Below are 14,191 nucleotides of genomic sequence, written 5' to 3'. Positions count from 1 at the left end.
GACCAGATCAAGACACTCCCCAGGATGTATGTATGGATGTGTCAAAGACTATCATAAAGAGAAGACTACACCAGCATAACCTCAGAAGGCTCGCTGCAACATAATGACCACTGGTAAGCCTCTAGACCACAATGGCCAGGTTAAAGTTTGCTGAAAATTACATAAAGAACTGTTGAGTTCTGGAACAAAATCTTATTGACAGATCAGCTATTAACCTGTACCAAAGTGATGGAAAGAGGAAAGTGTGGAAGAAAGGAATTTCATGATCCAAAACCCCCTGTCCTCGCATTTGTGAAACATGGTGGAGGTAGTGTTATGGCTTGGGCATGTATGGCTGCCACTGGAACTGGCTCACTTGTCTTCATTGATGATGTGACTGCTGACAGCAGCAGCAGAGGGAATTGTGAAGCGTGCAGAAACATCTTATCTGCTCAGATTCAACCAAATGCCGCCAAGTTCATTGGACCATGACCCGAAACATACTGCTAAAGCAAACAAGGAGTTTTTCAGGGCTAAAAAAATTGAATGATCTTGACTGGCTAAGTCAATCACCCGACCCGAAATCCAACTGAACATGCATTTCACTTGCTGAAGACAAGACAGAAGGGGAAAAACCCTCCAAAACAAACAGGAACTGTAGATGGCTGCAGTACAGGCCTGGCAGAGTATCACCACGGAAAATACCAAGCATCTGGTTAGGTCTGTGACTCGCAGACTTCAGGCAGTCATCAAATGCAAAGGATTTGTAAGTACTAAATATTATGACTTTATTTCAGATTATGTTTATTTGTCCAATTATTTTGGTCCCCTAAAATGGTGGCACTAAGTATAAAAAGGGCTGAAATTCTGTTCACACAAATATGGATGTAACTACCGACAAATTGAAGCTGACTGCTTTAAACCCATATTAATTGTTTCATTTCAAATCCAAAGTGGGTCTACAGAGCCAAAACAGCTAAATTTGCATTACTGTCCAAATACTTACATACTGCATTGTATATATCCTAATCTCATATAAATAAATAAATAAATAAATAAAGAAAGAAAGAAAAACTTTCAAATGGCTGTTGACTCTAGAACAGAATATTCTAACTATACCCAGTTGTAATAAACATGCTCCAGGGTGAAAATGTTCTGGCATGGACCAACACATTCTGTTGTAATTCAAATAATGACTTGATGGAAAATGAATAATCTCCCTGACTGGAAAAAAATAAAAAATAAAAAAATAAAACGAAAACATAAAAAAACTGAAATAATACATAAGCATTTCAGAGACTTTAGTGATTTCAGTGGCTTTCAGTAGCCTCGTCCGATATAGATTAGGCTGTTATTTTCCTCAAATGACACAATACAATTTCATGCCGTACGCCTCCCTTGAGTGAAATTCGCGGAATGTGACGCTAGATCAATGTGGTCTTCCAAGCTCCCATATTCGAGCCACAGCCGGAGGTGCTCCTTAAGTTATAACAAAACGCCCAGTCACAAAGATCCATCTGAAAATTAATTTTACATCCACAAAACATCAAGTTAAACCCACTAAACAGGTATTCACACGGCGATTGAATTAAACAGGCAGACAATCGGCAAATTTCACCCACAAGTTGAATCGCTCCCACGAGTAGGCTAGAATGCAGCTCATTTGCGTTTATCTTTGGGTGTGCGTGTGTATGCAGTAGGCTATGGATAACTTGGGTGCATGTAGCTCTGACAACAGTATTTAATGAAAACTTACTGTTTTTGTTCCGTTATTCGGTTACATGTTTTTGCTAAAGAGGCTAATAGTTTGGTCTAAGGTTACGAACGTAGAATCGGCTTCAACGTCAACCGCGCAAATGACCAGAATAAACGCTCCTTGTTCTTTGAATCTTCAGCCGCTGTTCTGTTTGGTAGAAAGGGGACCTCAGATGGTGCTGTTGTCGTGACAACCAATAAGGGAGTATCAGATTTTCGAGAAGGGGGGTAGCAGGACGATGTATAGTGGGGTGGGGGAAACTGGGAGGGAAAGCGCAAGAGAGAGAGTGTGTATGAGAGAGCAGGAGGGAGGGGGAAAGAGAGCTGAATTCTCTCACACTCACAAGAACAGCGCTCTACTAATCTCTGAGAAGTCCTCATATGCGAACAAGGCTTTAGTGAGATACGCTGTTTGCTAAGGGTTACGGAATCTACCTTTTCATTCAAGCCATTTTTCTTTTGGTGTTTATCGTCTTCTATGTAACCATTCCCGAACATCTTTATTGTTGTGGAGTAGCTGGCAGTATCGGTACCGGACTTCGATATCTCTTTGTAAAGTGCAGATACTTTCTTGGATCTACTGTCCATCGTTTTCCGTCGACGCGCACGATGATGGTTGGAAGGAGATCCTGTCGGAGGCAGATTCAGGCTGCCTTATTCAGACTGCTGTGTCTTATTCCAACAGGGCTCCCTGTCCGAAGTGTGGATATGCAGCGAACCACCGACAACATAACCATTCGCCAGGGTGATACAGCAGTTATCAGGTAGGACCCTGCAAGACTCACTTTTCCCGGCTACCAGTTACTGTGATGTTTTCGTGTTTTGTTTTTTAAGGGGTCACGATGCCACCCAACAAGACCTCAGTCTCAGTTTCCTCTCACAGAAAACCCCACGCATGCACGTTTGAGTTATAATTCTTCTGGTTTAAATATTTGCGGGGGTAGCGCGCAATTTAGTTGAGCACACAATTATTACTAAACAGGGATATAATAACAATTTGTGCTTGGTTTATCAAGTTTGCAAAACATCGCAGGCGATATGTGGCGGATTTGCATGCTGTAGCTCGGCTGCTCAGTATTTTCGCATCATTTTGGAGATGCGTGGCATCCCAACCGCGAGCATTTATTTCTGTGGGAGATACACGGACCGAAGTGCGTTGATGCTCGGACGCACTGCTTCTGCTTCTATTCAGTTTGATGTGTAAAAGTATATATTTTGAATGTTTTACTAATATTATTTGTGGTACAGAAGAAAGACATTCGTAACTTGCTGAAGTAAATGAGAGACTGTCTTGTGCTGCGACATTTTGTAATTATTCATGTATTGCATTCCACAAAATGCCTTGCTCTGTTAAAAGTATTTTGAAGTACTTAAACCAGAAATTATATTGCTTTACAAATTATTATTATTATTATTATTATTTTTTTTTTTATACTGGTACCAGTATACACGTTTTAAGATGGTTAATTGGAAGTGATTCAAACATTATCCACAAAATCTTACCGTTATGAAATATCAATTAACTCCTCACTTCTGCCAGCATTTAATTCACTGTCAAAGAAATGGCATGTAATACACCGATATACATTCAGAAAATAATCCACCCTGAGGACATTTAAGGTATTGCAGGACTTTTTAAACGTCCGCACACGCTCAGACACGGGCATGGAGTGTTTTGTGTGGTTTCACAGGGAACTGAGCGGTTTGCCCACTGCATTCTTGTCACGGTGCTTTGATGACACCAATTGACAAGATTAAAGTAGCAACTGCAAGAGTACAAGGCAGTGTTAGGCTTGGCATAATGGCTGGTTTACATTGCACGTGCTAAGGTGTGCAAGGTGTGCTCGTAAATGTTGCCCTCGCAAAATACAAAGTTCACTATAGTTTGTGGTATATTCCTGACTTAACTGTATTTCCATCCATCCATTATCTATACCCACTTATCCTGGTTAGGGTCATGGCGGGGGTGCTGGAGCCTATCCCAGTGTGCATTGGGCGAGAGGCAGGAATACACCCTGGACAGTTCACCAGTGTATCGCAAGGCACGCACCATTCACTCACCATTCTCTCACCTATGAGCAATTTAATCTTCAATTAGCCTACCTGCTTGTCTTTGGACTGTGCGAGGAAACCAAAGTCCTTGGAGGAAACCCATATCGCTAACATAAAAACCAAGGCTAACATAAATATACTGTACTACCTTTAACAGAAGTGATATGCTCTGACATTAACATATGTGCCCCCTCCCCTTTTTTTTGAACAAGTGGATTTGAATAGACACTTCATTTATATCTTCCTGTACATTAATTCACTGGAATCTTCACATTTAAATGTATGCATAGGTGGTTGTCCTGAAATATCGGAACTATTTATTTTCTATTGAAAATATGATATTTCTTAAAATCTGAATTGGCGGAATCCAAGTTTTTGTGTCAATCTGAGGATTACCCTGCTAGTAGTTAACACTAGTTTAGCATAATAGGAATGAAGCAGAATTTTAGAGAGTGAACACTTGTAACATCACCATCAGGAGCTACAATAAGCGTGTAATCAGTCCCCTTAGCTAAGAACATTGGTCTTGGTCTCAGTGAGTTATATCTGATCTCTTGTCATGCCTTGTGGACAGTGGCGCTGTATGGAGGGGGGTTCAGATGATCCCAAGGGCTCTGACTGACAGCCGCCCTCAAAGAATTGTGTTGTAGTTGTGCAGGGATGGGGTGTCGTGGGGTTTTGGGGCTCAATCCGAGATCTTTTCATGGGGCCCAAAATCCCTGGTGGTGCTCCTGCCTGTGAACATTGTGCGCTGCAACAATACTCACAGTAGGTCTACCAGCATAAGGGTAAAGCACCTTATTAAAACTTCAAATAATAAGATGCTGGCAGGCTTTTTAAACAAGGATTGGACAATATCTAAAGGACTGGATTCACAAAACATTTTTAACAAATTTATATTGATTGAGAATCAACATATGGTTGAAAGTTCAGAGTAAAGGAGTGGGGAAGCAATGTATTTTTGGATTTGTGTTGGGTTATGCAACTTGGAGGTTAGGAAAGTGCAAAATCCTTTTACATCAGCTTCTGTTCTTTGAAACTTAATAACAATTTAAGAACCTTTCATTGCATTGCAATAGAATGGAATATAATGAAATTTTACATTGGTTGTCAAGTAAGTTTTTAATCAAGATATGTGTGTTAATTTTGGACGGTCTGATGATAATATGAACACTTTTATAAGATAGCTGCTTGCTAGTTGAGCCCCTGCTCCCACCCCATTATTTTATGAGTTTTTTGAACAATCAGTATGATTTAATTTATTAACCAGGTGTGGCTTTATTATGATGCGTATACTGACCCTCCATGCCATTGGTGCTGCCATCTTTTCTTCCAAAACTCCTGATAGTAAGCGAAAGGAAAAAGCACCAAGAAAGCAATGATTGGGATGCATGCTTATCCCTATGTGTCAGTACCTTTCAAGAAACTGCTCTAAGGCCTGTAATCCAATCCATCACAGAAACCACAAACCTGCTTAGTGCTCTTAAACTGAAAAAAGCAGGAATTGTTTCCGCTGTACATAAGCTATCCAACAACCATGAACTTCACCAACAGAAAAATGACCTCATCTATTACAAAGACATGTTATAAAGGACAAAATCATGGATTATGAAGATTGAAGCCAGCAGTGCAAGTAGGCCTCTTGGAGGGTATAGAAGGTCACAACCTAGTTTAGTTCCTCCAACGCCATATCCTGAAATTGTTCCCAGTCATACAACCTACTAAAGACCATCCCTTTTTGAAAATGAACCAAGCCCATCACATCTACACAAGCAACCGCAGTGACATTGATAAACCCCATACTTTGTTATTTTCAGTTTCTAAGATACATCAACCATGAGATCTTACTCCACCAGGCCAGGAAATCGGAACCCGTATCTGTTCACCGTGACCGAATGTCGTTTTGCTTCTACTGCTGCTAAAAGAAACGTTTACTGGGTAATTAGGGAAAAGCTTTGGGCAAGGGGGGTGGGCAACTTTCTGATGTATCCTGCTTCCCTGATAGTCTATGGTGGAAGAGGCCAGCTAGTTTCAGGAGTCTGGAGGTGGGTTTTTCCTGCTTCAGTTACCGTTTCCAAGACATGTTGTTGACTATAGCATGAAGTGCTCCACTGCTGGGAAGAAACACTGCGACCACGGTATAGCTAGCTAGCTAGCTAGCTGCTCAACGAACATAAATTTTCTTCTTTCTCATTATGTTTCTTTGATGTATTTCCACATTTTTACTTTGGACTGGTTTACTTTGGCTAGACTAGCTCCACTGGTATTTTATTTTGGTGCATTCTAACACTGTGGGATTAACCTGGTACGATTGGCCGAAAAGGGCTATTGTTGCTTGCGCAGTTTGATTTTAGAAGGCAGGCTATAATCTTAGTAGCCAACTGTGAGATGTAAGGGTAATTTTATCATTAATGCGTATTAGCTTCATAGACAGATTGTAAGGCATTATCCACCTGGCATGGTTGGAGCACTATCGTTGGTTTACTTTAAGGGAGTATAAACAGTGTTTTTTGGCTTTGCTAACATCATTTTTCTTTTTAATTGTATACATTTTTGTCTGTCACACTGTTCGCTTCCTGTGCATTAACTCCAGCCAGCACTTCTGACATGTCCCCGAGGATAAGCATATTCTCTGTGGGTTGTTAATTTTCAGTTGGGTGCATTGTTTGCGCACTGTACACTGACAAGCCCCTCTTGTTTATGTGGTACATGTGGGGAGGAGTGGGTGGGCAGTGTGGGTGACCTAGTAGGTTCAAGTACGGGAGGGGGTTGTTTGAAGGGGAGGTGGGTGTGATGTTACAGTTATTTCTCATTTTTGTATTTTCAGTGGCTATGCAGTTCTTCAGTTTGTTTTTTTTTTTTTTTTTTTTTTTTTTTTTTTGGTCTCTCAGACTTTACAATGTCATTCCCTTGGACAAATTTTCTATTTTGTATATTTGAAACAACTAGTCAAACTGATAAATTATTCCACACGATTATATGGATATGGTGATTAACTCATGGAATTTACGAGGGGTCCGTGTACCTGTGAAGGGCACAATGCCTACAATGCTTATTATGGAGGATGGTCAATATTGCCTATGTACATGAAGCTCACTTGAATGCAAAATATATCAATCACTTTCAAAAAAACATAAGTTAAGTCTATATTTCTCCGCACAGAGTATACGTGGGTGTTGCCATAATTGTAAATATTATGGTGCAGATAGAGAGGAGAGGTTCTGTTATTTCATCATGTTTTTTTTTACTCTGTTCAGGTTTGTATTGCAGTTATTTATGCATCTATCTTTTTCGATAAGTAATTCTTTGACGAAGTTAAATGTATTTTATCATCCATTGGCAGCATCTCAGTCATGCTGGAGGTGATTTCAACCATTTGTTTGACACCAGTTTGACACCAAACTCTGAAATTCCTATTACAAAAGCTTTAAAGGAGATTCGTTATGACCTATTGATACCTGAAGGGTTGGAACCCTGCAGCAAGGGACCACTTTTTTTTTTCAAAAAGACGCTAATTGTTTACCAGTACTGATGCGCCCTTGGTATCCAGTAGTATTTTGCATTTAGTAAATTCCATAAAAATTCAAAGTATGTCCTCTCAGATAATAGCTCTGTTTCCTAGTCCTTTAATTCTTATTCCTTTAATTCACCTGATATAAAATGGGCAAAAATTTAATGTGTTCTTATTACACATTTTGTGACACATTACAGAAGGGCTAACAGAATCTCTTGTGCAAAAGTCTTCCTCAGGAGTTTTTTGAGAAAGGCTCTTCTAGCAGGGCTTGCTGCTAAAATGAATAAAATGGATATTACTAATATGAAGGCTATTCTGTAGAGCTGGGTCTCAACACCACGTGAAAATAGTTCTTTTAGAGAGAACTTCTCCCACTGTTCTTACTACCTGGGATGCAATTGTGGAGAGTATGTTGCATATGTTTGAGAGACTTGCCTATGAGTTGTCCAATTATATATATTATATATATTTACTGTTATTTTTCTTTTTTGCTTCTTGGGTTTATGTAACATTTATTTGCTATTATTTTAGCTTTGCATAACCACATATTGATTTAGGATTTACGGTTTAGTTGTTTTATTTATTGTATTTGTATGTTGTGTCTATTATGTTTTGTCTCCGTTCAATCCCACTCCCCCCAGGTCACGCATGGAGGAAAATATATAAAATAAAATAGAAGATTGTACACAAAATTTGTATGATTTCTGCTTTCTTTTAAAGAAAATCACTTCAACAATTTGTTAATTGCTCCCAAAGATGCTGCTTTATTTTTACAGGTTATGTGGTTGACTATGAATAAAGAAAATGACTGGAAGCCAAACATAGGTCAACAAATATTTGTATTGAGCCTGACTACATGGCTATGTCTCTATAGAAAAGTATGTGGGAACATATGGATTGGTTTTATAACGTGTGTTTATATTAGCAGCTTTTTTGGATTCATCTTTTTTGAATCCACATTAGCATGTCATACACATTTTCATTGGTTGTTACTATTATAGGCTTGACATTGGTAAACATCCAGACATGGATGTGAGTGTGATTTAATTTGTATTCATGTGATAAATTGGTTCATGGTTGCCATGAACCAGGCATCATCTGAGCTGCATTCAGTGGTCCTGAATTACAAAAAAGAATTACTATATTGATAATTTCTATAAATAATTACTATGGCAATCTGTGCTACAGTATCTGTGATTGGCCTTTAGCAGCCATGGGGTAAAATATAATAATAATGCAAATATATATTATACAGATATAATAATAATACAAAAAATAAATTTTTTTGCGATAGATTGGTGGTTTGTCCAGGGTGTCGCCCGGTGCACTGGGAGAGGCTCCAGCACCCCTCTTTAAAATAAAGAAATAAAACAATACAGAATAAAAACAATAAACAGGGAATAAAATAGCAATACAGGTGAAATAGTTATGTAAGGTTGGATAGTTTAAAAAAGGATTTTAAATTAGATTTAGAAGACACAGCAGTCAGAGGCCCTAATAAAATCTGACTGAGTACTCCATAAAAATGTAGCCCCGGTCGCAAGAGCCTTGTCCCCTCCTGTTGTAAAATTTGTGGCTGGGACAGTGAGCAGGTCTTTTGTAGAGGATCAAAGGGAGTGTTGTGTGGTGGGGTGTTTGCTTTTAACAGATCTGCAATGTGTTCTGGGGCTAGACCAAGCCTTGCCTTGAAAGTGATAACCAAATCTTTTTTATCAATTAGGAAATACACTGGAAGTATGTGGATATTCATTAATGTGTGAATGCAACCAAATTATTTTTTTGCTATGAATATACCCTACATATGTACCTGAAATGCTGAGGAAGGAGGGGTTAAATGAAAACTGTTAAGAATGGGACCTGGTGTATGAAGAGATTTTTTTTTTATGGAACCATCAATTACTGCCACTGTTCTCTGCTGGTTACCGAAGTAGAAGTCTACCGTAAACCAGCTCAAGCTGTGGGTTACGATGGTGTTAGTCAGTGAGAGAAATACTACTTAAAAACTGTGTCTCTACCAAAAATCCATAACATTATAATTCCTTCAAACAAGGTTTACCAGATTGAGATAATTTCCCTTCCACAGCGTATTTGTCTACATAATCGAATATCGTTCAATTGCTATACTGTTTTGTCTTAATGAAAGAATGCAAGTGCAAAATAGCTTTGGACCAGATCTTGACATGAACTCAAGTGCTTTTTACACACTTCCAGCTATGCAGACTTGCATATATCTGAGATACGCACATCCTCACTTGAGATATGCAGTGGCACCTGAAGAGGATAGTCTATGCACTGAGTGTAATTAAAATAGTTAATCCTGACCCCTGCCCACAGATGGAAAATGTGAAAATGTGAGTTTCCACTCCATTGCCTTTTCCTTTTAAAAATCTAATATTCAGTTCTGCAAGGCACCGAGGACTGTAATTATAAAGTAGTCTGCATTATGTACATTGAAAGGGGTTTCTTTTGAGCATTTCCATTGCTGAATTCCCCAAAAGATAATGTGGATTAGAAAAAAGAGCAGGCCCAGGCACACACTTAAATGCACATCCACAGGTCACGTTTCATTTGTGCGTTTGAGATACAGAAATTAAACTAAAATTAACTTGAGTTTTTAGTCTGTGTTGCTAATTGTGCAATTTAGGGGTAAAGTCATAACATTGATACTATGATTTTAACAAAGAGAACAGTACTGTGTGAGAAGAGTAAGTTTTGCCAGTTGGTGCCAATAATTCTGAAAGTTGTCATGTTTGTTAATCGATCAAAATAAGCACAAAGATTTTCATAACTTTCAGTCTATGTATTATATTAACAGATATCATAGATATGTAACAGACATTAGATGTTGGATGAATTTAATTATAAATTCCACTCTTACTCAGCTATATATTAGTATTAAAAAGTAGAAGCTGATGCTGCTGAAGGCCAATAAGGGTCGGTGCTAACAGTAATTAGCCACTGCACTACGTTCAGACTGGCTATGTCCGTTAAAAAATTTGGAACATGCTGATTGGATTCTGTTGTAATGACAGAGGCATACAGTATTCACAATTAATTTGTAATGGGCTACCAAATGTGGTGACTTTTAAATATTAATTTATCTGTGTATGACATTTTAACTTGCCTTCATATCATTCATTTGAATATAAAACTCCAAATTGACACAAAATGACATTGGTTGAATGAATTTGGTCCATATTGCATGTAAAACCATTTTTGTCCTCTGGGACAAGTTCTATTGAGCTGTCGTTTCATGTGATGGCCAACAAGTCTGCTGTATTTATCCCTCATTTCAATGTGAGCAATAGCTGCATAGTTAAAACTAGATAAGCAGGCATACGTCTCAAACCTGGGCTGAAGTAACTTGGAGTTTGTTGGGACATGCCTGCTTTTGTGCTTTCCCCAAGTGTGCATCTGTCATATCCCGACTTTAGCCACCCAAGTTAGAATGCAGGGTGGGGTGGAAAAGGCTTAACTTGAATGGAATGTCGTGTTTACCTCAACTCTGCGTTGGGCCCATAGAGAGGGCGAGCCTGAGATCTACCAACTAGGACCTAATATAAGACAAGACAGGAGAAGGCCAAAAATACATGTTTTTTTCTCAGATTCTTTCTCATAATCCCCTACCATGCCAATCATTCATTACTTTGGAGCAGGAATTCAGTGCTTAATAGGTGAGAGCAAAAGTTAAACAATAATAAAACTGTATAAGTTACGGCACCTTAGTATATATGAGGATGTTTCTGCTTTTTTTTTGATATTCGGTTCCAAGTTTAGTCAAAGGACTTGAGCACTTTAAAATGGTTTTCTGACTTTGGCTTTGAGTGAGGAGAAGAAATGAACAGAAAAGGCACTGGTAGCTGAGATTGTGCGTGTGTGTGTGTGTGTGTGTCAGGTGTTGGGGAGCCGCGGGCCTCCAGTGTGTTTTTTTTAATAAATGTGCTGTAGAATAGGGTCTGGATTCAATCATTTCAGTTCAAGAGTTGTTGTTTCCTTTCACTTTCCAAGGACAGTTTGGCGAGTTCAGTAATCAGCAAGATATGTATTTTAAAACTTGCGTGGAAAAAAGGGAGCAGTTTAATTTTACTGAGTTGACTCTGAGGACAAATGTTGATTGAATCCAGGCCTATAGTCCAATTACATTTTCTGGTGCCTCTGCCTGTTCCCAGTATTAGTAAACATTTTTTAATTGGGGTGTATAAAACTGGGAACAATACCAACACTGTAAGTGAATTTGATGTGGAAGTGCGCACTCCCCAGTTGCCTGTGACACGCTTTTATTCATCCCCGCAGTCCTCTGTGCTTTCATAATCTGGCGCTGTCTCCTGTTCTACAGTGTGCGGCTGCACATAATGCATCGCAGTCAGTGGAGGGACTGCATCATTTATTTAAACACAGAGGAACTGTATTTTCCAGAATAAAAGCTCACCACATGGCTGGTTCTCCCAGTGCTGGATGGGCCGTGAAGCTCTTCCGCCTCCACGCAGGTTATGCAGGACGGGTTCAATGAGGAGAACATTTTTGGATTGTCTGTCCCCTCATCTAAAAGCGATGAAATGTTTTATCTATTTGAACCCTCCTCTTGTCGAGTGGAGGTGAGCTGCTGACGCACTCCACCCCCTCGGGTAGCGCCGGCATGTGAATAACAATCATTACCGCACATTCAAATTCAGCAGTATTGTTTAGAAAAACTGAGCGGGTCGCTGGCAATTTCTCTACTTTGTGCTCTCAGAAAAGGGGCAGGTAACCTAGCAGCCTCCGCTTCCTTGATTTTTAGAGAAGAACACCTTTAACCTTTTTTTTTATGAGAGAGCTCAAACATGTTTCTTGCATAACCCATTTATATTTGGAACTCCGTGATGACAGTCCACTGTCGTCAAATCCAAGGGGGTGGGGGGGAGACCCGGACTGTGAGCTGACCACCCCACTGCTCAAGGACCTCCCATAAAACTCAGTAATGGTTCTGTGACATCCTGATTATTCATTTCTGTTGTCTTTGCATGGACTTGTAAAACATCTGTAATACAAATGGTCATTTCAATCAAGCTGGACGGTTAAGAAAATGGAGCACTTGCTTATTTTTAAGCATGCCAACCAGGTACCCAATGTTGGTACAATGTTGGCCGGTAGTCTGTTGCCCAACGACCCAAAACTCTCAGTGGCATTGCACAAGGGAATGCGATACCACTTCATGAGAAAAGTTTGTTCTCAAGAATTATTAATTTGCTCCTAAATTATTCACTTTCAACCCTCGCTGGAATGGTGCATCACTCAGTTTTTTTATGTGTAGTAAAAGTAAGCAGCAGTAAGTGCCAGTATGTGGACGGGGGCTTTTTGAAGCCATTCCAATTAATTTAGTTATTAACTGTTATCAGCTACTATGAGCTGTTGGATTGTGATTAGGGCTGTCAGTTGGCACAAAAAGTGGAGTGTATTATTTCTCACTTATTAATTGAATAAATTGCTACATTAGTCTTAGGTTGTCGTCTATTTCAGTGTTAATTATTCCGCAGTTCATTCAAACACAGAAAGACTATATATGTAATCACACAGAACAAGGCAGCATTGTTGAAATTTGAAACTTTGACAAAAGAAAAGTTGTTCTTTCTCAGTGAGCCAGGGTGGAGGAATGCTTAGCTCATTCATGATCCCTCTGGTCTCTGCTAAATCACTTTCTGCCATTTCCTGTTACATTGACTTTGGTGTCTAGCATAAAACAAAAGTCAACATGCACATTTCCCCTTTTGAGTGCTGTTCTCATATTGCCTGGAAAGGACCATGTCACAACATCACATCTTTATAGTGAGATAATTCATAATAAAAATAAGTTTGCATTGATACTATTTGTTTTGGCCAATCCTGGTACCAAGTACTGTCTAAAATGATATCAAGAACCAAGACCGTTCAACATTGAGTGAAAATCAGTATACTGTATAGGCTACATCCTACTCTAAATTCAGAGCTGTGCATAATGGCCTGTACCCTATACTTAACATCCACCACTTAGTGTCGTTCTCAACCATCTGAAACAGCTGCAAATACACTCTAGTTAAGTACCATTAACTTACTGATAATGAAGTAGCATTTCCTGTTGCATAAGAAAATAGACCTTTGCTGTCATCATTGTCTAACAGATGCTGAAATGCATTTGCAGGTTGTAGGAGCCACAGAGGGAAGTCACAGTGTGCTGCACTGTATACATGTCGCAGAAACGTGTGATGTGGAAACTGACATTAATTCTCTGATCTCAACATGAGTACTGAAGGCCTGGATCAGCCCAGTGTGACACTTCAGAGTACGTTTTACTGGTAATAACCCCATAAATAAAATCTTTTAGATCCACGCTATTATTATAATAATAATAATAATAATAATAATTATTATTATTATTATTATTATTATTACTATTATTATTATTATTATTATTATTCATTCCATTACCGCAACATCCCCTTGAATTTGAGGAGTGCTGGCTGTGACATTTCATGAATAGCTCAGAGAACTAACGGGTAGATTTTTAGGTTACCAGATGATTTATTGATATTTTTAAGCATGAGCCGTCCATCCGCTTGTCTGTCTCTGTCTGTCCATCACCACTAGGAGCTCAATCTTGGATACTGTGGAGGCAGTCTTGTGCAAATCTCCGTGAGCCAGTATCTACCCACTTCTTCCTTGGAATCCTGTGGTATTTGGTTTCCCGGTTTACAGGGATTTTGGAACATTTTGTAGAATGGTGAGGAATGGGACAAAAAGAACATCTGTAAAAGTTGTTTATTCTCCTGGAACATTTTTTTTTTTTTTTGCAAGGAAAGGCTGGACATTTCTCACAGGCTTCAGTGGGTGGACACTCTTTGGACCATTAGAGCAGTACTGGCACACTTGTTTTCCTCC

At 39.2% G+C, this 14,191-nt stretch overlaps 1 protein-coding gene across 6 annotated transcripts in view; it reads left to right on the top strand.

Annotated features, from left to right (window-relative positions):
• The window catches only part of lsamp (limbic system associated membrane protein), an 869,619-nt gene that overhangs the window by 601,243 nt on the left and 254,185 nt on the right, over positions 1-14,191 (top strand). For 2 of the 6 annotated variants that reach the window (XM_035385108.1, XM_035385113.1), the window contains exon 2: positions 2,420-2,498. In XM_035385108.1, coding sequence (XP_035240999.1) covers positions 2,420-2,498 — 79 coding nt within the window. Of the gene's footprint in view, positions 1-555; positions 746-1,995; positions 2,499-14,191 lie in introns of those variants that run through there. The other 4 variants (XM_035385107.1, XM_035385112.1, XM_035385110.1 and 1 more) reach the window with 3 other exon arrangements.

The sequence above is a fragment of the Anguilla anguilla genome, chromosome 12, assembly GCF_013347855.1.
Source record: "Anguilla anguilla isolate fAngAng1 chromosome 12, fAngAng1.pri, whole genome shotgun sequence".
NCBI classification, from domain to species: domain Eukaryota; kingdom Metazoa; phylum Chordata; class Actinopteri; order Anguilliformes; family Anguillidae; genus Anguilla; species Anguilla anguilla.
The sequence above is the reverse complement of the archived record's forward strand: the minus strand, read 5'-3'. Positions and strand labels throughout refer to the sequence as shown.